The 26,039-nt window shown below is 27.7% G+C and overlaps 1 protein-coding gene across 3 annotated transcripts in view; it reads left to right on the top strand.

Moving 5' to 3' along the window:
• The first annotated feature begins 15,896 nt into the window (after nt 1-15,896).
• LOC127287611 (sodium/potassium-transporting ATPase subunit alpha) overlaps nt 15,897-26,039 on the top strand; it is a 115,128-nt gene continuing 104,985 nt past the window's right edge. For all 3 annotated transcript variants that reach the window (XM_051314632.1, XM_051314631.1, XM_051314633.1), the window contains exon 1: nt 15,897-16,182. In XM_051314632.1, the coding sequence (XP_051170589.1) occupies nt 16,153-16,182 (30 nt within the window). In that variant the 5' untranslated portion in view covers nt 15,897-16,152. The remainder of the gene's footprint in view (nt 16,183-26,039) is intronic.

The following is a 26,039-nucleotide window of genomic DNA, read 5'->3' as shown; positions in this document are numbered from 1 at the left end:
ACCCCTTAATGTAAAAGAAGAATGTATTTAAAGGTAACATAATAAAAGTTTAATAATTATAATTTTATAGAAGCTACTTTCATTTCTCGAACAACTTTTAATCAAAAAATGATAAATAATTCTAAATAGAGTAGACTTGCAGAATTTAAGCCAATATAATTATAAACTTTTTTAAATTAGAGTAAATTAACAAAAACTATAAGTATCATATTCGGAAAAGTGAAACAAATTTTTAATACTAGCAAAAGTGGAATAAAATATCCTTTTTTTTGTCGGTTAATCATAGTTTTTTCACTTTTGTTCCAAAATCTCTCTCAGTCAAGATTCTTTTACAAAATGGTGCCGATGTAAATATTATAAGTAAAAGGAGAGAAGCACCACTTCATATCGCCAACCAATTGGGGAACATTAAAATTGTTAAGATTCTTTTTCAAAATGGTGCCGATATAAATTTTGTAAATAATGGTGGAAAAAGACCACTTTATATCGTAATTGACGCTGTAAACAGAAGATGCGAAACTTTCATGGCAAAAACAAAGGATCATTTAGATTTCGTAAAACACTTGATACAAAACGGCTCAAAAATACAATGGAAAACTTCACCTGAAGATACTCTTCGTTTTGGCAATTTGGAACTTTGGAAATATTTATTAAAATGCAATTCAAAGATAGTTGCAGAAACATGTTCTTGCGATTCTAAACTTCATTCATCTGTGCGTGCGGGTCCAGTCGAAATTGTTGAGGAAATCATAAACAAAGAAACGAGTAAAGTAAAATCTGATCTTAGATCTTGCGGATATGCAGTTTATATTGCTGTTTAAAATGGAAACGAAGAAATCCTTAAAATTCTATTAACAGCGGGTTTTTCAATCGAAAGTTTCCTTGGATTAAATCCTCTTCATGTGGCAGCAACATTCGAGCATACACGATTAGTAGATATACTCTTGAAATTTGGTGCCAAAATTAATTCAAAAACAGATGAACACAAAATCACCCCATTGGATTTTGCAGCACCTGTAGGTCATGCAAATATGGTTAAATTTCTTTTAGATTTCGGTGTTGATCCAATGGAAAGCGGGAGTAGTCGGACTTCACTTTATTATGCACTGAACAGATGCCCATACCGTGTTGATGAAACGAGTGTTACTTTTTTAATGTTTCAAAATTTGTTAAAAATTACAGAGATGTTTTTAATCGCCGGAGTTAATAAAATAAAAAAATGTGATTATGAAACATTAATAGTAAATGCCTCTAAATTAACAGTTTCTAGCGATGATAAACAGAATTCATCTTGTTTGAACTTGAAAGAAGTATCAAACGAAGCAAATGTAAATGACGAGAAAAACAACAAGAATAGAACATTTCGTTCTGAAATTATCAGATGCTTGCTTAATTATTTACCAAAAAATGGAATTAATAACTGTGTGTTAGATGATTTGTCAGATTGCTACCCAGAAATTGCAATAATTATGGAATACTATGATTACAGAAATGTATCTGTTTTGAGCAGAAATTATTGGATATATTTATACGTCATCGATCAAATTGAGGATATCTATTACCTTTTAAATTTTACGTTGCGTTATAATGAAAGTAGAAATATATTTAAAATGATTGTTGCGCAACTAGAGCTACTTCCTTGCGATCAACAAGCGGAGAAAAGGAAAGTCAATTTTTATAAGAAATCCTCCGAATATCTCGATTGGCAAAATGAATGTCAACAACAGATAATAAATATGCAAAAAACAAAAATTTTCGATGAGTCAAATGTAACTTTTTACGATATTTTAATGAAATCTGTTCATAAAGTTGCGGTTAAAATAAAAAACCAGAGATTTTTAAATAGCTTAAAATTATCAATCAACAAATTTCCAATTTATTATGCTGACTTTTTTAAGATACGTATTTGTAAAGGTTAACAAAGAAATGAATTAATTGATATGTGAGTAAATGATATGTTTCATCTTATTGAAAAGAATTATAAAATTACATTTTGTCTGGAAGATATGGAAGAAATTCTACAATATCTTTTAATAATCGAACTTCGAAGATTATCAATAGGCGTGTTCTTCATTATTTTCATAATAAAAAAAAGTGGTAATTTGAATTATTATATATTTTTTAATTTGTCACATTTACTATTTGTATTTTTGTACTCGAAATTATATCTAAGAAATTAAAAATGACTTTAATTTATCTACCTTCGAAAAAGGTGATAAAAATTTAAAAAAAAATGTAAAATATTTCGTTGAGAATGAATAAATTTTATTTTTGAAATAAATAATCCTTTATAATTTGAATAATGTTACAATAAAATTGAATTTAAGAATTTTTTTTATTAGAATAATAAATGTATTATCATAACATTATATTCATTTTTATGTCATCTTACCTTAAAAAAGTTAAGTTATAAACCTTTGTGCAACATAAAAACAAAAATTAATGAACTAAAAGCTGTTTTAATTTTTTTATATTGATTATCCCAGTAAGAAGTGAGGAATTCAAAAAAATTGAAAAATTTTAACTTTTCATTGAAAGGGAGAAATTATCAATTTTTTTTTAATTCTGTTTGTGTCCAATTCCTATGTATTCCCTGTTGAGACTAAGATTGCTTGAAACTCAATTCCTATCAATTCCGTTTTAATATTTCTCTAATTTTTTAATTCTTTTGAATTCCAAAATAATGAATAAGTAATTCGGACTAAATATTTCAGTTATACCTGAAACTCAATTCCATTTTGATATTTCGCTAAATTTTTAATTCTTTTTAATTCCGTAATATTCTGAAGTAAGTAAGTTTAAAATCAAATATCTACAGTTCAGTTGATACGGCTGCGCGGAACAGTTGTTTGTCTCCAACATTGAAAATCGAAAGTTCAAAATACACCAGCTAAGATTCACCAATCACGAAAATAACAACAAAAACTTTTTTTTAAACATAACATATCGACACTATTTTACTGATTTTGATAGCTATTTGGTAGGAATAATATATGCCATAAGACGTTTCGCGATTCTGCCGCAACAAGAGAAGATTAGCGCTATTACTAACAAAAAAATATAATATCACTTGTCAAATGGCTGTCAAAATCAGTAAAATAGTGTCGATATGTTATGTTAAAAAAAAGTTTTTGTTGTTATTTTATTAATTTCATCTAATGAAGACGAAAACATCAGTGGTTTGTATTTTTTCGTTTATTGAGTAAAATATGTGCGGGTTTTGTCACTATGATTTTTGTAATCGGCACATCAAAATACATAAATGTACAGTGCCGCACTGCAAAAAGAAGTATCTTATTTTAAGATGTTTTGGTCGCCTTTTTAAGATGTTTTTTACAACTTGCTTCTAAGTTATCAAAAACATCTTAAAATGCATTAGTTTCTTAAGATATAAGATAGATAGGAAGATACTTTTGGTAACTTGCTTCCAATGTGTCTTATAATAAGATACTTCTTTTTGCAGTGCGCTTAATAATATTTGCACACCTTTTAGCACCCTGCTTTAACAATTTGATACAAATGGAAAGAAAAAAAATTCTTTCCACTTCAATCCCGTTTCTGAATTCAAAATTTTCAAGAGTTTCTATGAAATAAGTTTGATAGAAAAGCTATCCAAATTAATACTTTGTGAATCCAAAAATTGTCCCTTGTTGTCCAACTAATTACAAAAAAAAATTCTATCAAAACGAATTATTAAAAATTGTTTCCATGCATATCTAACTATTTAATAAAAATTCTATCAAATTCTATCATTGAAAATTGTTTCCATTTATATCCAACTATTTGCATTACAAAAAGTTTTGTTTCTTTAATTCTAGTAAAGGTAAAACCTTCGTCAAATATTCATTTTAAAGCTTATATTTTTCAACTTGAATGATAAATAAGAAAAAAAATTATTAAAAAACTTTTTTATACTAATTGTTATTAAAATAAAAAAAAATTCAATTTTTTTTGTAAATTTCAAATTGATACAGTTTTTGAAGAAATAATCACAATTTAATTTTGAAAACCGCATTTGAAAGAAGCTTATTTTATCACCTTTCAAATGCTTTTTTGAAAATGGTCTTACGGTAATTTTTAAGGGATATATAATTATTTGTTTAAAAAAAATAAACCTTTTTTGCAATTGTTGATAACTTAAGAACAATTGACTTTGGAAAAAAATTATTAAGAGAAAAAATGTTCTTTCTTGTGTGTAGAATTAGAAAAAAATATTTATAAATTAAAAAACAACAAAAAATTTATCCCTATTTTGACTTCCACTACTGTTAATATTAATAAATATTATTTATTAATATTTAACTATTTTCTTTCACACACCAGATAAAATATATTTTGAATAAGTAGGATATACGTCCAAAAAAGGTTCTATGTCTGGTCATAAAGATGTTTTTATCATGTCTAAAAGACATCTTTTTTAGATTTTGAATTTGATTTCGGTAATTTACGGAAATTTAGGCGGTAATTTATAGAAATTTTGTCTAAAATTCATAAAAATATGTAAAGCCAAAATCACAATTAAAAATTTTAATTTTGGTAATTTACGGAAATGTTTAATAATAAAAAGCAGAATAACACACGAAAGTCCAGTCAAGCATAAATAGCAAAAAAAAAAAAATTATTATTTTTTTGATTAAACGTTTTTTTTATTCAATTCCACTAAAATATACAATACTAAAATTTCAACAGTAATTGTATTTATTAGTGCACATTGCTAAAAATATTAACTTTTTTGTTTAAACATCCTGTAGGGACAGCCCTACCGAAAGAGTGGTACTGGATTGGTACTGGGAAATTGGAACTGAGGGCTCAGTACCAACTCAGTACTAATTTGGTGCATTTTGGTACTGAAATGGAACTGGGAAATTTACCTGCGAAAAGGGTCGAGTTACCGTTAATACCCTCATAAAAGTGAAAAGCGACTAGCTTTTTCAATATGTTTAAACTAAAACTTTATATTTATTTCAATATTATATTTGTTTTTCATGGATTTATATTATTTTCATACATTATTATGCATATGATATTTCCTTTGTCAGCTAAATTCAAAAATGATGTCCATTTTTTTATCAAACTTAAGGTATACGAGATAAATTATAACTTTTTTAAATGTAATTATTTTATGATAAATTTTAGATATTCATAATCTGGAAATATTAACGAATCTGAATATATATTTTTTAAAGTTGAGTTATTAAAATTACAAATTTTTTAAGCAATAAAACTCGGGTTAAAATTTTAATCCTTCAACAAAGGACCTAGGGGTCTATTGTTCAAGGAGGGATTGCAATATAATTTCCAAACTTAACAGAAATTTTCTACAAACTATTATGTTTTTTTTTGCTGTTTTACACGTATATCGTGAGAGACGGTTTGTTGATCTTATATACCTTTAAAACTATTGTTAAAGTACTTTAAAAATGTCTTCTTATGGGTTATCAGGTAGTGGTACTGAAGTGGAACTCAAGCCAAGTCCAATTCAGTACCATTCCAGTACCACTCTTTCGGTAGGGAGGTCAAATTTTGACCATAATCACCCATATAGGTAATAAGAAATAGGGGACACAGGGACAAAATGGTATAGTTAACGTTTGAAGCTCAATAAAACTAACATTACTATATCTATATTTTATTATTTATTACAATAATCATCTTTGGGAATCAGCCTTCCATGCGAGCATGGCACAATCTTATTAGGAACATTTGTTACATAATAAAATATTAAATCAACAAAACGTAGAAAAGTGAAATATGACCATCTAATTCTTGCTAAAAAAAAGAGGTTTGTGTTCCGAAAGTTAATATATATTTCTTATACATATATTTAAAGTTAAAATTAAGAGCATTTGAACCTTCGTGACGTCACAAATCATGGCGCATGACACGCAAACTTCTCAGGTATGTGAAAAGTACAATTTTGAATATTTTTAAAAAAAACCTTTTGGAAAATGTTCAGAATAACATAGACTTTGTCTGTTATGTGCGGAAAATTCAAAATTTTGCGTTTAAAACGTTTTTTAAACAATGCCTACATATAAGCAATTCGTGTATTTTTCCTTACTTGTGACAACCAACTTAAACATTGTTTAAAAAACGTTTTATACGCAAAATTTTGAATTTTTCGCACATAACAGACATAGTCTATGTTTCTCTGAACATTTTCCAAAAGGTTTTTTTAAAAAATATTCAAAATTGTGTTTTTCACATACCTGAGAAGTTTGCGTGTCATGCGCCATGATTTGTGACGTCACGAAGGTTCAAATGCTCTTAAAAAAGTATCAATAAATTTTGAAAGTTCTTTTCATTTACTCCATAACGGGTATGTTGAAAATTATTTGAATCAGCTACTTTAATTACTTTTACAAATAATTGTCGAAAATCGCAAAATTAAGTTATTTGAAGAATGCTACTTATGACATACCTATAAATTTTTGTGCAATATATTTTGCTCGTGAGACACATGGTTGCCTATTTACAGGGACTCACGTTTTAAGAAAACTTTGTAATATACATATTAAATTTCATAGGTCTTGATAATAAATTTATTACATTTTTATGCAACATTTGCAAAACGAAAAACAATAAAGTCAAACTTTTTAAAGAATTTTTTTTTTCAATTTTGACGTTTATAAACAATATTTTTCTGCACAAAAACGTTATTTGTAATGTTAACTATACCCAAATGGGCAAAATTCAATATTAAGAATATAACACGCAGAAAAATGAATTTGCTGTTATAGGGGTAACTAATTTTTAGCTATGATAGCTAATAATTGCACAACAAAACAAGGGGGCGCATAATTATTCCATAATGTGAATTAAATAGAATTCTTTTTTTTAAATGAACCTGAATTTATACTTAACAGAATTTCTATATAATCAAATTTTTATTTAACAGAATATTCTTTCAACATAATTTTCATTTAGCTCACTTGTTATTGAAAAGAATTTTTCTTTAAACGAATTTTTATTTATCAGAATTCTTATTAAATAGAATTTTGTCTGAGTCGAATTTTTAAATACCAGAATTATTATTAAACCAAATCTTCATTTGTCCGAATTTTTATATTAACACAATATGTCATTTAATAGAAATCTGAAAACTTAGAATTTGCATTTATCCTACATTGCAAATGGTCAAATAATAATCAAACAGCAGAAATATTTCGGCGCTAAGTTTAAAAATTACCGATCAGAAACTGTCAAGAAAATTATGTGATTGGGCATTTTTAAAATTGTAGGCGAAATATTTCTGCCGTTTGATTATTCAACCATATTTGTAATGTAGGATAAATGAAAATTCTGAGTTTCAAAATTTCTAATAAATGACATTTTGTGTTAATAAAAATTCCGTCAAATCAAGATTTGGTTTAATGAAAATTCTGATATTCAAAAATTCGACTCAGACGGAATTCTGTTTAATAAGAATTCTGATGAATAGAAATTTGTGTTAAAAATAATTCTTTTTAATAAAAAGTATACTAAATAGAAATTATGTTGAAAAAGAATATTCTGTTATGTTAATTAAACATTTGATTACATAGAAATTCTGTTAAGTATAAATTCTGGTTTATTTAAATTCGAAAAACATAAATTCGAATAAATTAAAATTCTAAATAATTCACATTATGTGTCCCCAAAAGGCCAAAACAATGCTAACTATAGAAGCTAATTATTAGCTGTATTAGCTAACAATAAGTGCTATCCATGTAATAACAAGTGGGTTAGCTAAGGTAGCTATAAATGTTAGCTGAGATAGCTAACTATTTTCTATGTGTAATAGCATTAAAAAAAGTAAAAAATGTTTATATATATATATTAATAATGCAATATTGTATAATAATAATAATATTAATTAATATGTAATTAAGGTCCACGTTAACAGATTCAGTTTCCGAGATAGTCATAGTTTTATTGGTTTGCGATTACCATTTCGTTAGTAAGAGTATTTTTGCTAATTTATATTAGTTGCTGTTACCATTTAATTAGTCAGCCTAACCATTTGGTTAGTAAGGTAACTAATTAAATAATTATTCCAACAAACTAATTAGTTAATCTTACTAAATAAAATAATTATGCCAACAAACAAAAATAGTAACCACAACTAATAAATTAGCAGCAGAATAGTTTACTAACTAAAAATGGTAACCCCAGCTAGTCTTTTCTCTCCGTGTGTCAATAACATTGAATTTTTCATTTGAAAAAACACTTCTTAAATTATTCATAATTTAGTAATAGATATTATGAAGGCGGAAAAAAGCGATTTTTATTCATTAAATTTCGTTAAAAATTGTCTAAGTTACAGCAGTTTAATAAAAGGTATATACCTATGTATGAAGTTTTCTTAAAATTTAAGTCCCCTGTAATTAGGCAACCATATATCGTAAAGATAGAATATGGGTGATTCTCTCAAAAAGAACAAATTATTTGTGCACAATTTTGGACGAGGTTTTTGTTAAAAAATAATAACATTAATTTCAATTAATAAACATTCTCTCAGCCATACGATAAAATTCAACAAATTTTTATGGGATCACTAAAAAAAATTTCAAAAAAATGGCAAACAACTGAATTATTGAATGAAAACTAGTGTTAAAACTCCATTCCGTAACTCCATTCCGTAACATCAGTTTTTATTCAATATTTCAGTTATTTTACCTTTTTTTAAAATTTTCTTTAGTGGTCCGATTGAAAATTGTTAAATCCTAACGTATGGCTGACAGAATTTTAAATAATTTCAATTAATTTTCATATTTTTTAACAAAATATCTTAAAAGCGTAATTTGTCCTTTTTGAGAGAATCACCCATATATTGGGTGATTTTTATGTTCCGGACCTCCTAAATTTTTTTTTAATTTCATTTTTTTTTCTTTAAAAAATGAGATTAAATAAAATTTTTAGGGGATCCGGAACATAAAAATCACTCTGTACAATAGGTTATTAACACAATTGTGAGTGATGAAAATTGTGAGGACTGCGTTGTTCACAGCTTTTCTTGTAGAAAAGAGGATGCAAAATGAACCTAAAAAAAGTAATCATCATTGTAACAGTTTTCTCTTCATTTAATGCAACTTTTCCTCTTGCATATTGTATCAAAAATAAAAGTCTTCATTTAAAAGGATTATTTTCTCTCATTGCTACAATTTTAACATAACCATATAAAACATAACTCTTTATTATAAATCAATCAAGTATACGATGTCTCGGCACCAAATTATCTGAAACAGAAAATTAATTTGCTCTCTAAAACTGAATTAGTTAAAAAATTATTCATTGTTAGTATAAGCTTGACTAACTTTCTGCTTTAAAAATTATAGTAATTAAAATAAGTGAAATGCATTAATTAAAAGTAGCCATAATTATAATAATATGTTTTATAAACTCTCAAAAAAATTAAAAAGTTTAACACCCTGGCTGTCAACGAGATTTTCACTGTTTGGGTCAAAAAGGTATTGAAAAAAATTTTAATCAATTTTTATGAAACTTTATTATTTTAAGGTTTTTGGGGTTGCTAATTACGAATTTGACTTCAGTTTTTCAAAATTCAAAATGGCACATCGAATATGACGAACGACAAAAAGAAAAATCAATTGGATCAATTGTGAAAAATTAGACCCCTAAAACCCCTGAATAATAAGTTTCAGATGAATCTCATTTTGATTCATCACATATTAGATCCGCTATTTTGAATTTTGAAAAACTGATATCAGATTTGTAATTGACGACTTCGAAAACTCCTTTGTAACCAGTGTCAGGAATATTTACACTGAGAAAACGATTTGTTTAAAGTATATTAGTCAAAAGTTTGGTAAAATGGTTACACGTGGGCATTTTTCTAATATTTAAAATTCTCTTGTATGTTTATTAAAATACATTTCTTAAAGTGTGTTCAAACAGTAGTGTAAAGATTAAAACAAATGTTAGACTAAACTGTAGAATGCATTTTGATTATAAACTGATTTACTTTTGGTATTAATGATTTTTTGCTCGTATCCCCCCACCAATAATATTTTACCTGATGGCTCATTCGCATTTAAAAGTCACATTTTACCCAACTCTTGACTGAAATTTAAGCTTTAAAAGGTGAAACTCTGCAATGTGTTGAATACGTTCTCCCACATTCTTAGACTACATTTTATTCAAATGTGGTTTGATAATTAACTCACAGTTTTATATTCTTTTCAAAATGTTGCTGAAATTTTATGAAGTTTATTTTGAAAATTCATCAATTTTATTTTCACCTACTAAAAATTTATTTTGAACTACAGTTGGTGAAACTTTGTTCAAAAGCGCATGTGTATAGCCATTTTATCCAACTTTTAGAGTAAAATTCAAACAATTTCATACAATTCATTACATTTTCTCAGTGTAAGATTTTTTAATCACTTTTTTTAAGTTGCGCATGCGTCACTTTTAATTTTGCTCATATATGCGTCATTGACAGGACAGACAACGGGTTAATTTTGAAAAAAAAACCGGTTATGAGGGTTGTTGATAACGAAATTAAAAAAATTCTATTGTGGGTTTGAAAAATGTATACCTCAGCCAAAAATATCAGTATGTAAATGTATATATTTTTATTTTACAAATCATTTTTCTTACGCAGTTTACTTTTTTTGTACTTACTTACTTACTTACTTACTTACTTACTTACTTACTTTGTCATTTGATATAAAACTCACTTCGCAAAAGTTTCATTTGTCTTAAAACATAAATTTTACATTTTTTGTTGTCTTATACAAGCAGGTAGACGTCACAGTTTTTCTGAGGATCTCAAATTGAGACAATAAAGTGTGTCAAATTGTTGATAATGCAGCGTTTTGATGCTGTTTATGGACTCAATTTGAGATTCTCAGAAAACTGTGCGTGTACTTAAGGTGAGCAGAAACAATTCGAGGTGTATGACCTGTGTCAAATAAAAATTATGACGAGTAAAATTTATCTCAAATGAGATTTAAGTCAACTCAATGAAACTTATCCCAAGTAAGTTTTAATACAAAATTATATTAATAGCAAGTTTATTATACAGTAAATGATATTTATGTCAAGTAAATTTTCTATCAAATGGGGTCTGTCAAATAATATGTAACCTATATGTTAAAAGTAAGATTTATTTTTAATGAAATTTGTCAAGTGATATAGAATTTTAAATAAAAGTGTTTGAAATTCCTATACAGTCAATCCGCCAAATTGACAAATTTCCGAAAATCCCTTTAAATCACCCCCACTTCCTCATGTTTAGGGCCGTCTAACTGTATATGCTTAGTGTGGGAGGAAGTAAGGTTTGCACACATGCGTTTAATCGAAGTGAAAAAAAAATTCTAAAACTGTGATAACTAATTATTTTTTATTTAAATATAAATTCTTTAAATCCGCAATAACTTCCTTAGTTTCATTATTAAACCTTTGGAGGCTGTTTTTACATGAAGACAGTTTCAGTTACTGTTTTGAAAACGAAAAATATACTTATACGTAAACAATGACAATTGGAGTTGATGGTCCTGGCGCTGTCAAGAAAAAACTGACAATTTAAAAAAAAATCATGAATTTTCCCCCAATAACAAAGAAAATTTTATCTAAAGTGCTTCAAATTTATTAATTTTTACGTATACTGATTACAGAAAAAATTTAATAAACGTGATAGAAACGAGGGGGAATTTACTAGTAAAAATTATGTACACTTGACTACAACTACACATATTACCATTATTACCTTAGTATTACACTTATTACAAGTATTCAATACTACTACCAAAATATTTATGTATTATAAAGTATTACACATATATTACTGAGTATTATACCCTTTATTACAAAAAATATTACACGTCAAAATAATTAAATAATAATTAAATAATAAATAAATAAAAAATAATTAAACTTAAAATTATTATTTAAGAGCAAAACTTTAAAATACTGGAATCACAGTACCTTTTGTCATCAAAAAAGGTGAAAAGATACAATTTTTTTCAAAAACAGGTGACAAAAAAATTATTGTTAAAAATGAATTTTTTTTTTGCAGCACTGTCCATTATAAGAGTATTTTTTCTTCTGATACTGCTGTGAAACTTGTCCACCTCATTCATTTTTTTTGGGGAATTAAATTTAATATAGCTATAATACAAAAACTCGAAATTTCGGAAAAAAGTGTTTCCCCCCTTAACTGTTACAGTTTTGGAGCTACGATGCTCAAATGGCCAGCATGTATGGCTTGTAAATGATTCAATCGCGCAATTTACTGGCTGAGATTGGTATTATTCTCCAATTCGAAGCAAAAGCGCGATATTTAAACACAAAAAAATAATTACTAAGTACAAAATAAAAAAAATTTTCCATCAATAACTGAAAAAAGGTGACAAATCATCGAAATAGGTGAAATAGATACCAAATTTCAAAACCCGTGTAGAAATTTTGTCATGACCCAAACCTAGGCCAAATCTGGCGTCCAGGAAATTTGCATGAAACGCCTTACCCGACTTGGGTCATAAAATGAAGCCACATTTTGACGCTTATCCCAGGTCTGGCCCATATTGGGTGAGGCGTTTCAAGCCATTTTTGGGACAAATATGGCAATTTCTACACGGGAATAGGTGAATAGGTGACACTCTGTGATCCCTGGAAATAGAGAAATAAATAATTAAATATTTTTAAATATTACTTATAAAAGAAAATAATAAATTTCTCTTTTTTAAAACGTAAATAACAATATTATTTCAAATGTTTTAAAATTTCTTTTAAAGAACACGATAAATGTAACTTATTTGTTTTTAACTTTGGACGAGAAACGGAACAAATATAATTTGCAATATTATAATATCCATGAGCATTCATGTTTATAACGTTTAATATTTGGTGTTTTGCTCTAGTAAACCATGTCCAGATAGCACGCAAGTCTGCTGCCAACTTGCAGCCGACTTGTTCTGCAAGTTTGCAAAGGGTAGGACATTGCAAGCTTACAGCAAACTTGCAATGCAAGTCGGCTGCAAGTTGGCAGCAGACTTGCGTGCCATCTGGGTGAACACAAGTATAACCTAAGCCTCGTGCATTTTGTTTTGGTGTAGGGAAGACCGAGGCTGAAAGTGCCGATTTTGAGAAAACTAAATAAAATGCTAGTAAAATGAGAACTTTTTGTTTTAATCTATAGTCTGTTTATTTTCAAATTTAATGTAGTTTTTAAATCCATTATTATTTTTTGATAATTTTGAACAGTTTTTTTTTGTTAAAAATGATTTTGTGCAGGGAGGCAACACGGCCCGTTGAACTGCGCGCTAAGGAGAGTTGTGCCGACGCCGGGGTCGGTTGTGCCGCTCAGATTTTTTAGTTGTTTCAGTTGAAGCAAATAATTTTACGCGTAAGAAATAAAATAATTATTGCAAATATATGATTTACTATTATTTATTAATCATTTGTTATAAACTTTTAAAGGTTTTTAGGACCAATCTTAAGATTTCTAGATTTTAGTAAGTACAAATAAACATTTTCTGACTTATATTCTATAATTGCATAGTTTGTCAGTCACTTAAAATATAGTTTTCGTAATAAGTATTTTTATTATAAACATTCAAATAAGGATTTTTCCAACAATCGTAACATTTATAGATTTTTGTAAATAAATAAACATTTCTGACTTAAATTTTACAATTACATAATTAGTCAGTCTTTTAAAATATTTTTTGAAATAATTATTTGTATCATTAATTAATTGTAAAAACTCTACGTTCTGATTAATAAATAATTTTTAAGACATGAATACTTATTCCGAATGCGATTTATTGAAATTACAATTGACACACATATAACTGACCCTTTTTTACCCTTCACACATTTTGAATGTGCCCAGTTTTTGCAAACTATGCATTAAATCAACTTTTCTCTTAATTTCGGGTTGGAATAACTATTCGAACAAACGAGGCAATAGTAGATTATTATTGTTATGTAGCGATTGACAGCGGCACAACCAGCCCCAAGCGAAAGGCACAATTAATCTCGTTGCGTCGATGCTCACTTTTTATCAAATATTAAAAAACTAGATAAATTAAATATTAGGTTTCATACACTATTAAATCCGTCGATAAATTTGGATCATTTAAAAAAAAAATACGTATCGATATCTTTAAAACTGCAAAAAATAGATCAAAAAGTGTAAACATGAAAATTTGCACGTAAGTGACGCCAAAGCACCAAATTACTAACAGCTAATTATTCCGTGAAGCAAACATAATCAAAATAGTTGCCAAAGATGCTAATAAGTAAAAAAATACTTCTCTCACTTCCACTTTTCAAAAAAAAAATTCGTTTTTGAGATATTCCTACCGGCACAATTTACCCCCGGCACTTTCAGCCCCGGTCTCCCCTAATTACAGGAGCAGATGTTCCACAAAGGTGTTAGATGGGATACATGTGTCGCTGGAACTCGCTGAAGTCTATCAGAACTAAACTTCAAATTTCCAGAGCTTCTTAGCCATAATAAAGATTGCTTTTTAATTTTTATACCTTTTATTAGTGTTAGAAATCGGACTCTAACTTTACACTAAAAAGATTGAAATTACACTCGTATAAAAGGAAATGTTTAAAAAATATAAGTTTTGTATGTCAAATAATGTAAGTGATACGAAGAGAAAAAATTTGTAAAAAAATTTTTTAAAATTGTTTCTTTTCGTACGACTTACATTATTTGACATACAAAACTTATATTTTTTAAACATTTGCTTTTATACCAAATAGGTTCGCTTCGCATACAGAACTTCTTTCTTTTCTAAACATGCTACAAAATTTGCCCATATATAGCATTTTATTCTTATATAATTCCATAATGCAGCTCAAGCCAATATATAAAAAAAAGAAAATTCCACATTGCAGCTGAATTACAGCAAATGAATTTCATATCAAGTGAGAATAATCTAAACTGAAATTTCTCTGAAATTATACATACACCAGAATGTACATCAAGTATAGTATTTGGGGAATGTATTCATGCGCCTCGAAAACAATTAGAATTCTGCAAATGTACATGTAAGTAGAATTTTTTGAATTAACAAATTTCCATCTGTTCGAATATTTAGCTTCCCGACTTCCATTTGTCAGAATATTTAACATTCAGGATTTCTACTTTACATAATATATAACTTTTCGAATTTTCATTTGTCATAATATTTAACATATCGAAATTCTGGTTGTTAGAATATTGAAAAATTACCAAATTTTCATTTGTCCTATTATGGACAAATGGGAGTCGGGAAGTTAAATATTCGGACAGATGGAAATTATTTAATTTCAATATTCTGAAAAGTTCGTAAAGTTAGATATTATGGCAAATGAAAATTGGGGAAGTTAATTATTTTGAAAAATGGAGTGGTTGAAAGTTAAAAATTCTAGTAAATTTAGATTCGAGAATTTAAACATTCTGACTAGTGGAGTTTTTGGGAATTAAGTATTCTGATTAGTGGATTTTCGGTGACATAAGTATTTGGAGAAATAAGTTTTTGACATTTTGATATTTTGTCAATTGGATTTTTGAATGTTTACATTACTATTCGAATTATGAGGGAAGATAATTTTCCCTTCTTAACTATAGTTATGTATCCTGTGAGTTAGTAATGACAATGAGTTGTAAATAACGGTATGCCATATAAGGCCCGAAATGCATATAAAAGGAAAGTGATTTTAAATAAGAAAGAAATTTAGATATAATATTAAAAGAGTATCAGAGTATAAAAAAATATATATGTCGTAATTATATTACTTGTAGATAGTAATATAAGCAGATAAATAGATAGAGAGTGGTATGCGTGAAAAGCAATGTAGTAATATTCACCTATTGAATGACGTCATCGGGAGCCGCTGTGCCAGTCGAGCCGCGCCGGGTCGGGCCAGTTGCCCAGTTGCCAGTAAACAACTAACAAGATCGGCTTCTACATCGACAATGCTCATGTAGTGTAACCTTTCCCTTGTGTCATCGAATGTATCGTAAATCGACAAGTGTTTATATGTGATCTCAGTAGTGTTGTTCTGTCCTGGAAAAAAAAGTTTTATAAACAATTTTTATAATATCGTGTTAAGTGACAAAAGAGAAAAAAAAATTCTTATAGTGAGTGGGAGGTGTTTTGAAAACCGGCGATCACAGGTGTCTCGGCGGTCAACCTTGTTGTCAAGATGGCGTCAAAGGGAAAGTTGGCCACTGAGGTGAGTTTTTTTTTTTTTGTATAAACACTTTTTTTCATTAAAAATATACTTGTATGTTATATTCGTTATGACGAGCACGTTGGCTTTACGGTGAAGTCATAGTATTCGAGGGTTCATTGGGCGTTGACTTAATTGTCATTCCTGATGCATGACTAGCATTGCTATATGTCACCGTTCGCACGATGATCGCGACTGCGGCGTCGCACTTTCGCAGTAACCTCAAACATGCCTCCAACTGTTTTAGGACCGTCGCGTGCGTGGCTAGATCAGAGACCACGCCTTGCGCTCTAAGGATTAGACCCTTGTTGCTCACTTCAACAATTCCTGATCGACTAATGTTATTGTCTCAATCTCAAGAGGTTTATTCTCTATTCACTGAGACTTTGCTCAACTAAAAAATAGATTTTAGGTTATGTTGCACAATAATAATATCCTTTATCAAAAGGATCATTATATGATTATAGACTATAATTTTTTATTGCAATAAACCATAGCAGTAATTTATTTTAAGATTGTATGAGGAGTGAGAAAATAATATCATTATAATAAAATATGTCAACTGATAAACTTTCATGTTGTGTATACTATGCATATGAAATTGTTATTATTACGCGATGTTGAGATTGCAAAACAAAATTCAGTGTCATTCAGCGACCATTTATATGCCACTTAATGACGTTAATAAATACCTTAGGTTACAATAAGTAATTTCTTTTATCGCTTCTTTTTAAATTTTCATTTCTAAATTTTTTTTTCAATGTAGTTAATTAACACTGAAATTATATATTAATTAAGATAATAATAATCTTTCATTTATTTTAATGATGCAATTATTACGAGATCTCATTATTACTATGTTGTTAAAGAAACTTTTTTTTTTAAACGTGATCAAAAATTTTCATGTAGTAGTTTTTTTAATTCTTGTAAATTATAAATAATAGGAAAAAAAAATTATGTTTATAAAGTTATATTAAGGGTTTACTGTTAAAAAAGCCAAATGTAAAAAGTAAAAAAATAGATTTAATTATTAAGGATTTTTATTAGTTTTAATGATAATTGAATCGAAAGAGATTTCAGTTACTACTTATACAAATTAGCCCCTTTTGTATAGTTCAAGGATCAAAAGGTCTTCAATGAGCCTTTTAAAGCACCTAATAGACTTATATTTTATAGTACTATTAAGTACCTAAAAGTATATCTGTTACCGTTTTTGAGATATAAAATTTGTAATATTTATTACAAAAAATGACTGTAAATATGATAAATATGGCCCTTAATATATGATCATAAATACTTGGTAAAGTAAAATGACCGTAAATGCTGTTCTAAATTTGACCCTAAATAAACCAACAAAGGTAGTGTTCTAAGGCGCGTATAGTGATGCCCTTAACAGGCCTTTATTAAGGGTCGTATACTGAGAGAAATCCCTCTTTCATACAACCAAACTTCTGTGGTGAAACATATTTTTAGAATTAAATTTAATGTTAAATATGAATCCACGTTGTGGATTCGAACCACTTGGCATTTAAGCTCATTTTTCCAATAAGGAAACAATATTTTGTTATTGATATATTGTAGTTATCACAATAATAATTTACGTGCATTCATAAACATTCTAAAATAAAATAAAAATAGGTAGAAAGGCTGGATGCTGTTGTAACAATGTGAATATTTCATAAATTTTGGGTGGGCGCAAAAAATGTCTGTCACAACTGTACTTAATTACACTCAGAAAAATAATTTAAAATCAAGTTTTTAATACCGTAATTTCTTAGGCTTTATACCAAAGCAATACACATATATGGCAATTGTTTCTGTAATAAAGGCAATATTTACCGAGTTGCTAAGATAACAAATAAATTACATTAATAAAAATAGTAATATGCAGTTTTAACTTAAGTAATGAAGCAAAAGTTATTTTTTTACAGAAACAATTGCCATGAGTGAATTCTTTTTTTTTTTTTTTGTCAAACTGCAAAAGTTGTCGTATTTTAATGACACTGAAGTTATCAAAGTTAAATCGACAAAAACAATTTTTTTTTCCTAAGATTGAATATTTCCTCGCCTTAGTTGAGGATTTTCTTGTTTAAGAATATATTTGAGACCAAAATAAAGAAGTTTCAATTTTAAAAAATTGGTTTTTGACCTTTAAACTAATCTGAAGATGAAAAATTGGTTCACGCTTCACGCTGAAGTTACCAACGTTGATTCGACGAATCAACGTTGGTAACTTCAGCGTCATGTATTTTATAAAGTAGATTAAACATTTTTTTTCAGTGTATATTTATTTTTATTTTTATCAATAGCGAAGAGTAGGTCAACTCATACCATAAAATAACAGAATATTACCAAAAAAGGTAATGAGTAAAATACTTGACACCATAAATGTAATAGAACAAAAAGAAAAAAAGAAATTAAATTTGATTAAAAATTTAATAAAGTGGAAGGAAATAGAATTTAGAAGGTGCAAAAGACAGCAGCAGTGATGTTATAATACAGATAAAGACGCTATAATATAAACAAAAATAAGCAGAGTAATCACATTTACTTGGTGCAAACTTGCATTTCACAAATTGTTTTAGTAGTTGACAAAATTTTTATATACTTGAGGTAGAACTTTTTGTATAAAAGAAGAAATATTTCTTCTAATTAGAATCATAATATAACATCAGAAAATGAATAATATGATATAATTAATATTATTCTTAAACAAATAATTTTAAAATAGTATTCGCACTGTAACAACTTTTGATATTATTTGCGTGGTCTACACAGTAAAAACCCGGGCTCAAAATGATCCATCCAGAAAAATCATTTTGAATAGCAGCAAAAATGAGCCCAGGTTTTTACTGTGTATATAAGAAACTTTTTAAATGATTGCTTTTATTAAAATGGTATTTGTTTTATTTTATTTTCAAAAAAGGGGACTCTTACATACTTAGGGACACGATTTTATGTCGATGAAAAATTTGAAATTATGCACCGCAAAATTAATATTATGTAAAAATTATGCGATGAAAATAAAATTATGCAATGACTCATAGTTAGTTTTTAATTAAACATGCTAATTCTTGAATGATTTTAATATAGTTAATAAATAATTTTGTTAGCTAAAAAAATGAAATGAGCAATAAAAGTAATATTAAATGTTAACTTTGGTATCAATTATTATGTATTTAAATAATTTTTACCATAATATATGGGGTAAAATTCCTAAACTGTTCAAGTCAAAATTTAGAAGTTATTGAACTGACTTGTGACTTTGGCAAATTGTTGCATTGTTGCTATATGACAGCAGCAAATTCACAAAATATTAGCTCATTTAAAAAAAAATTCCTAGAAAATAGTATAGGGGTGCAAATTTTAACCTTCTAAGTGACAATAAAATTTTAAAACCCACATTACTATCTCGAAACTTTATGGATTTTAATTTGCAAATAGGAAAATTTGAAGCATGTTTTATGTGCTTTTCAATAAAAAAAATTCATTCCCTCCTTTTTTTAAAATTAAGTCTTATTTTTCATTTTAAAAAAATCGAATTTAGTTAAATCCATAAATTTATGTTAAAGTTATATGCATCTGAATATGACTGTATAATATATAGCTAACGATGGAGAAAACAAAAAAAGTAATTATTCTAATACAGTTATATAATTAAAAATTTTTAATTTACTAAAATCATTATAAAAAATAAGATACTTTATAATATTTTTAGGCAACAAATTTAAAATTATGCATTGAATGCGATTAAAAATTACATTTATTTTGCATGCATTTTTAATAATTCACAATATAACTAACTCTATACATGCCTACTAAAGTTGTACATTGTAACGAAATTAATTAACAAGAATCAAAACATACAAACTAGTTTGGCATTTACGATGAGGTATGCAAAATAATACTTGGTAATAATGCGATGAATCTCTTCACACTAAAAAATAAGTTAATCGGAGATAGCAGTTGCTTATCTCTGTTAACTGAGAAAAATTTCTTGTTACTATTTTTATAACTTATATATTGTATATATGAGAGTAATTTTGTTTTACTTTTGCATACTAGTAGTATAAAACAAAACCAAAAATATTTTGAAAAAATTCAAAATTCCGAAAATCTTGTAAAAATCGTTTGCCCATTATCGGGTTAGGCTTAAAAGTTTCTTAAAAAGAAATAGTTTTTTTGAAAAAAATTGATCAGTACGTCAAATTAGAAAAATGACTTTTTATCATTAAAACTCAAAAATTTGATAGTAATATTGTTTATAAAAAAATTTTCGATTTTTTTTTAAAGTACGTTTAAAAACACACATTTTGAAAAAAGACTTTTAAAATTGATGCATTTTTAAGGAAGTTGTGAGCATTCAAAAATTAAAAGTCATGAAAATTCTCCAATTTTAAAAATTCCATAACTCGAAAACGGCTTGTTAAAGAAATTTGAAAAAATTCATGCAAGCTAGTCTTAATTAGTACTAAAAGAAAAAAAATCTCAAAAAAATCGGAGATGCAATAATTGCTGATGGACTCACTCTCTAAATCTGAATTAGTAAAAAAGTTTACTAATTTGAATTAGTGACTCACTTTTTGCTTCTCAATTAGTAAAATTTTACTAATTATTAGTAACTTTTACTAACAATTAGTAAAATTTTGCTAACTGAGAAGCAAAAAGTGAGTAACTAATTCAAAATTAGTAAACTTTTTTTTTCTAATTCAGATTTAGAGAGTACACTTTGGCGTGGAATACATCATATACAATTTATTGAAATTAAAAAAATGACAAATATTTATTTTGTTTAATATATTTATAGGTATATTATATATTTATTATATTGTCTCCTCATATTATTAAAGTACTGTAACTGTGTAATTTATATGTATAACTAAATATGGAGGCAAGCCTAACTAATCTACAAATGTCAAATAGAAATATCAAAGACTTGATACTTCTAAAGATAATAAGAATAATCGACATAAATAATTCTGCACGGTAATATCTTTAACGGAAAAGAATTTTCTTAAAATTAAATATTCAAATGTTTAAACCGTAGCAACGTAGCAGTGTCGCCCCTTTCGGGGAAACGTAGGAAACGATTTTCCTCTGACGTCACGCGTGACGCATATGAGATATTCCACGGTCATAACTTTTATAAAAAGGCATTGATTTGAAAAGTTTATTTTTTAAATTGGATGAACTTTTTGAAAATTCGAAGCAAAATTCTAGAAAAATGATTTTCTATATAATTTGCAATTTAAAAATTCAAATTTTATTTTAAAACTGTAAAAAATCCGGTCGTGGGCAACAAATTTTTTTTAATATTTTCGGAATTTTTTTGAATATTTTAAAAATAATTCCGGTTTTTTCGGTGCTGTGTATGGGTTTATTTCACTTATAATTTTCAATTGATTTAAAATTAGGGTAATTCCAAGGGAGTTAGCCCTTTTAGGTTAGGCTTCGAAAACAGCTGAATTTTCGTAAGGTTACTAGCGCCACTGTTCGGGGATTATGTGTATTTTCCATCGTCCCATAAAGTGACCTTAACTTACTCTCAGCCAATCACAGTGCGTACGGATTTTCGGATTACGGGGACTGTATTTACATCATATTTAGTTCTCTAAAATCACACATGCGGTGTCAAAAATTAAATTTAAATATTTTTTCTTACCCTTTCATGAATCAATTGAGAAAAATATAAGTAAATATATTTCTAGACAAATGATTTAATTATATATATAAGAAGGAAGGATCTTGATATTTTATTTCAGAACGTTTAATCTTTTCGTGTATTATTTTTACTTGAGTTAGTTTAAATAATTTTCGTAGTGCACCAAAATGTAACAATTATATGAGAACGATATAAAATACATGTATGTAAAATTCAAAAACTTTCTAATTATAGAAAAAAATACATAAGTATCTAATAATTGTACAATTTATTGAAAAGCCATCACTTTATGTTAAAGTATGAATGCAACAGTGCAAATGTATGTATGAGTTAATGTTTCAAGTTTTGAGTACAACTAATGTTATGTCTGAAATGGCAATGCATCACGCGTACATTGCGACCCCCTGACATACATTGACTCGTTAAAATAATGATATAATAGCTAATTTAGTGATAATAAGCGCAAACTACATCGTTCAAATTAGTGTTGAAGGTGAGACAAAGGGAAGGGGGGGTCAAGAGCAAAAAGTGGAGTACATACAAGGGAATTAAACGAAACTATTGAATATAAAATTGCGGTTCTACGACGTGAAATTTCTGAGATATACATATTTTTTTCCTCTAGCAAAAATTATCGCTTCTATTATATAGTATCAAATTCACTATTTTTATAAAAATTGCTTAAAACTTGTGAGTAAGAAGGTACAATTTATAATATTGAGACAATATTGCCTCAACATTACAGTCATTGCAATATCGTACATATAAATTGAGGATTCCACGTTTAGTGGCACAGGTGAAAATTTGAAATATTTGAGACCAGGTTAAAAGTATATTAGTTCACTTCATTTTTTGTCCTGTTAGATACAAAATTTTAAATTCCAAAAATTATTATTTAATAAAGTCTAAGATTTGGAGGGGGTAAAAGTTTTAAGCTTTCGTGCAACATAGAATATTTTAACGATCAAGAGTTCCTTTAAAACAAATCAAAATAATTTATGAAAATATACGGATTTTGGAGGTTTTTTAACCATAGTTTTTCAGTGGTATATAAATTTTGTTAAAAAATTAACATTTAACATACGTGACGCTCCACGAGAGCAGGGACCTAACGTGCTTTTGACTTAAGGTTCGCTTTTACCGTGCAATGACACAGTGAATGAACCTTAAGTCAAAAGCACGTTAGGTCCCTTCTCTCGTTGAGCGTCACATATTATATAGAAAAAACAAGCTCATTTTTGTTGCAGCACAAAATGAGCCAATTTTAAACGACATAGAACGTGGCGCCACCTAAGAGTTTCATTTTCGATGTTTTTCAAATTAAGTAGCATATACGGTATATATTCAAATGTTTTTAATTTAAAAAAAGAAAAAAAAGTGTATAATTTTCTAAAAAGGACAATTTTTAAAAACGTTTTTTGAGATGGATGATTTTTCCCCAAATTCTAAAATGTCGATATTCCAAATGATCGAAATTTATTATGTCGACATACTAAATGGTCGATATATATTAAATGATCGACATTTAAAATGCTCGAAGCTGCAGATGATCGATACTCTAAATGTTCGAAATATTAAACGGTAAAAAACGAATGAGGTATGTAAACACCTTTAAAAAACTCACACGAAAAAAATGTTACATTTTGGACTTTTTATTATAAATTGTACATAGAAATTTACATTTCCAACTCTGCTTTTGTGTCTGCAGTTTAATATTTATTATTTCTACGCATAGATTGAGCTGAAATTTTGTAGAGGAATTTAAAATATGATAAAGAATGGTTGTGAAAAAAATGTTGATATATTGATAAATAAATATTATAAGAAGCATAAAAATTGTTGGAAAATCCGACACTCCTAACCTTACATTTTCTAACTATTCTCAAATGTTTTGTAATAATTATTTAACAATATAATAACATTTTCGCACTTGACAACCATTCCTTATTATATTTGGAACTCCTGCATAAAATTTCAACTCAATCCATTCAATATTTTACGAGAAAAGTTACGGACAAATTAACATTACAGACCAAACAGTCACATACCTTAATATTATTTTGTGATTGCTTGTGGTTTCAATAATCATTTGGATAAAAAATAATTTTAAATAAGTATTCAAAAATTTTTAGAATTGTAAACTCACCTTAAATATGTTGTGACAACCGTCATCACAGGTTAGTGTATATTCTACTTTATCTTCAAAAAGTGCTTTTTTTATTTGATTGTTTATTTTATATTTTATACATTAAAATAGTAGTACTACATTTAAAACTTCTGGGAAATTAACGAGAAGTTAACAATGTTAACTTCTGATCTTATGGCCGTTAATTTTCTGCAAACTTCGGTCCTATCTGCGGGTATATATTGACTGTTATCACAGAAAAAACCTAAACTCATATTTGTTGTAGTTCTAAATAAATGCCCCCACAGCACCGAAACTTTCCTAAAGATTTCTTAAAGATTTATTTGAAATGTTCGGAATATTTAATTACAATGTTTAGTGAAAATTGTGTAAAGATTTAAATGTCCCACTTGAATAAATGTTCAAAAAAGCTTCACAAAGTTTCACGCACTAAACATTTATTTAATCGGGACATTTAAATCTTTACACAATTTTAACTAAACATTTTCGGTGCTGTGGGGGTTCTAGCCTTTGTCGGCCGAAGAGCTATTGTTACGAAAAAAAACTTTTCAATTTAAATTTATTTATTTTAATTACGATTAAATATTAATTTTTGATTAATTTTTTTTGCTTCTAAATCTCAAGTTTCAATCGAAAAAATATTTTTAAAAGAAAGTCTTTTCTTCAATGTTCAATACAGGTTCAAAAAGAACTTAAGTTTCATCCGAACCGTAGGTATATATGCTGGTGCTTCAAAGTGTGTTTTTGTTTGTATTCTGTCACTCAAATTGCTCGTCACTATCGCTGAGTCATTCAGTGCCAAATCTCGTGTATTTGTTTTTGTTTTAGGAGCACAAAATTGGGTTAATACTACTTTACTACGAGGCTATATAGGTTAACTTATGTGACCGTCAATGAGTTAATGCCTGTGATTTCTTACGTTACTTTTTGAATATTAATGGAGCGAATATATATTTAAAATTTTTATAATACGATGTCAAGTTTCATATAAAAAATGGATATTATTTTTTTTCACGTTTACAGTACTGCAGATTGTACGTCATAACTTGGTCATAACCTAAAAACAATTTGGCGCGAAATTTGAATAGTCGTTCTCTTACCAAGTGTTACTTTTTAAATTTTGTCGAACAATAATTGTAATAATTATTAATTATAAATTTTTAATTTTTTTTTGTTTTTTAGCATAAAAAAAACTTTTATGTCACCGCATGTCACATGTTTAGTCGCTGTGTAAGTATAAACGCGCAGTTGTATTGCTGACACAACTTATAATCAGTGTTGCCAATATTTCATAAACTTAAACTTTTGCATGTTCCATTGTTAATTTGTTATCGTTAAACACAAGCAATTAGAAGAAATTTGTAAATAAAAATTTTTTATGGAATTTTAAAAAGTTTAAAATTATTAGATAGTATACTTAAAAACATCCCGTGTAGAAATTTCATAATCATAATTTAGCCCCGATCAGGGCCAGATTAGGGCCATGAGAAAATGAAGATTTCTTAATTAGGGCCACATCAGGCCCGGCGTTGCATTAAAATCCGATCAGAACCCGATCCGTGCCATGGCAAAATTTCTACACGGGATAAGTAAGCGAAGTAGCAAGTAAACTTTTTTTTAAAACTGTCCTATCTACATATATAAAAATGATCATTGTATTTCAAGAAAAAATGTACTCTGATATGTCAAAAACAGTTTTTTTCAATTTTCTTTGTAAACAATGAATCAATGTGGCAAACATTTTTGGAGATAGTATGTATTGTCATAAACATGGTTTACATTTAAATTTTGGTCGAGTTTCTTTAAGTACTTTTTCAGAAAATTAAAGTGTCCCATTGTTGGTCACTCTCCCCTACTTAAATTGTAACTTGATTACTATTTTTTGGACGTCTGCATTCCCAAGTATAAAAGTTCCTTAATCGAAATTAAAAGTATATTATTCAAACTAATGAATGTTTATTTTGATTTCTTAAAGGTATTCTCTTGATAAAGAAGTTTCTATTTGTTATTTATTAAGTTATTATTGCTAAATTTAATTTAAATGACAAATAC

This window comes from Leptopilina boulardi, unplaced genomic scaffold, assembly GCF_019393585.1.
Source record: "Leptopilina boulardi isolate dan_hultmark-lab unplaced genomic scaffold, ZJU_Lbou_2.1 LbouV2_371, whole genome shotgun sequence".
Classification (NCBI taxonomy): Eukaryota; Metazoa; Arthropoda; class Insecta; order Hymenoptera; family Figitidae; genus Leptopilina; species Leptopilina boulardi.
The sequence above is the reverse complement of the archived record's forward strand: the minus strand, read 5'-3'. Positions and strand labels throughout refer to the sequence as shown.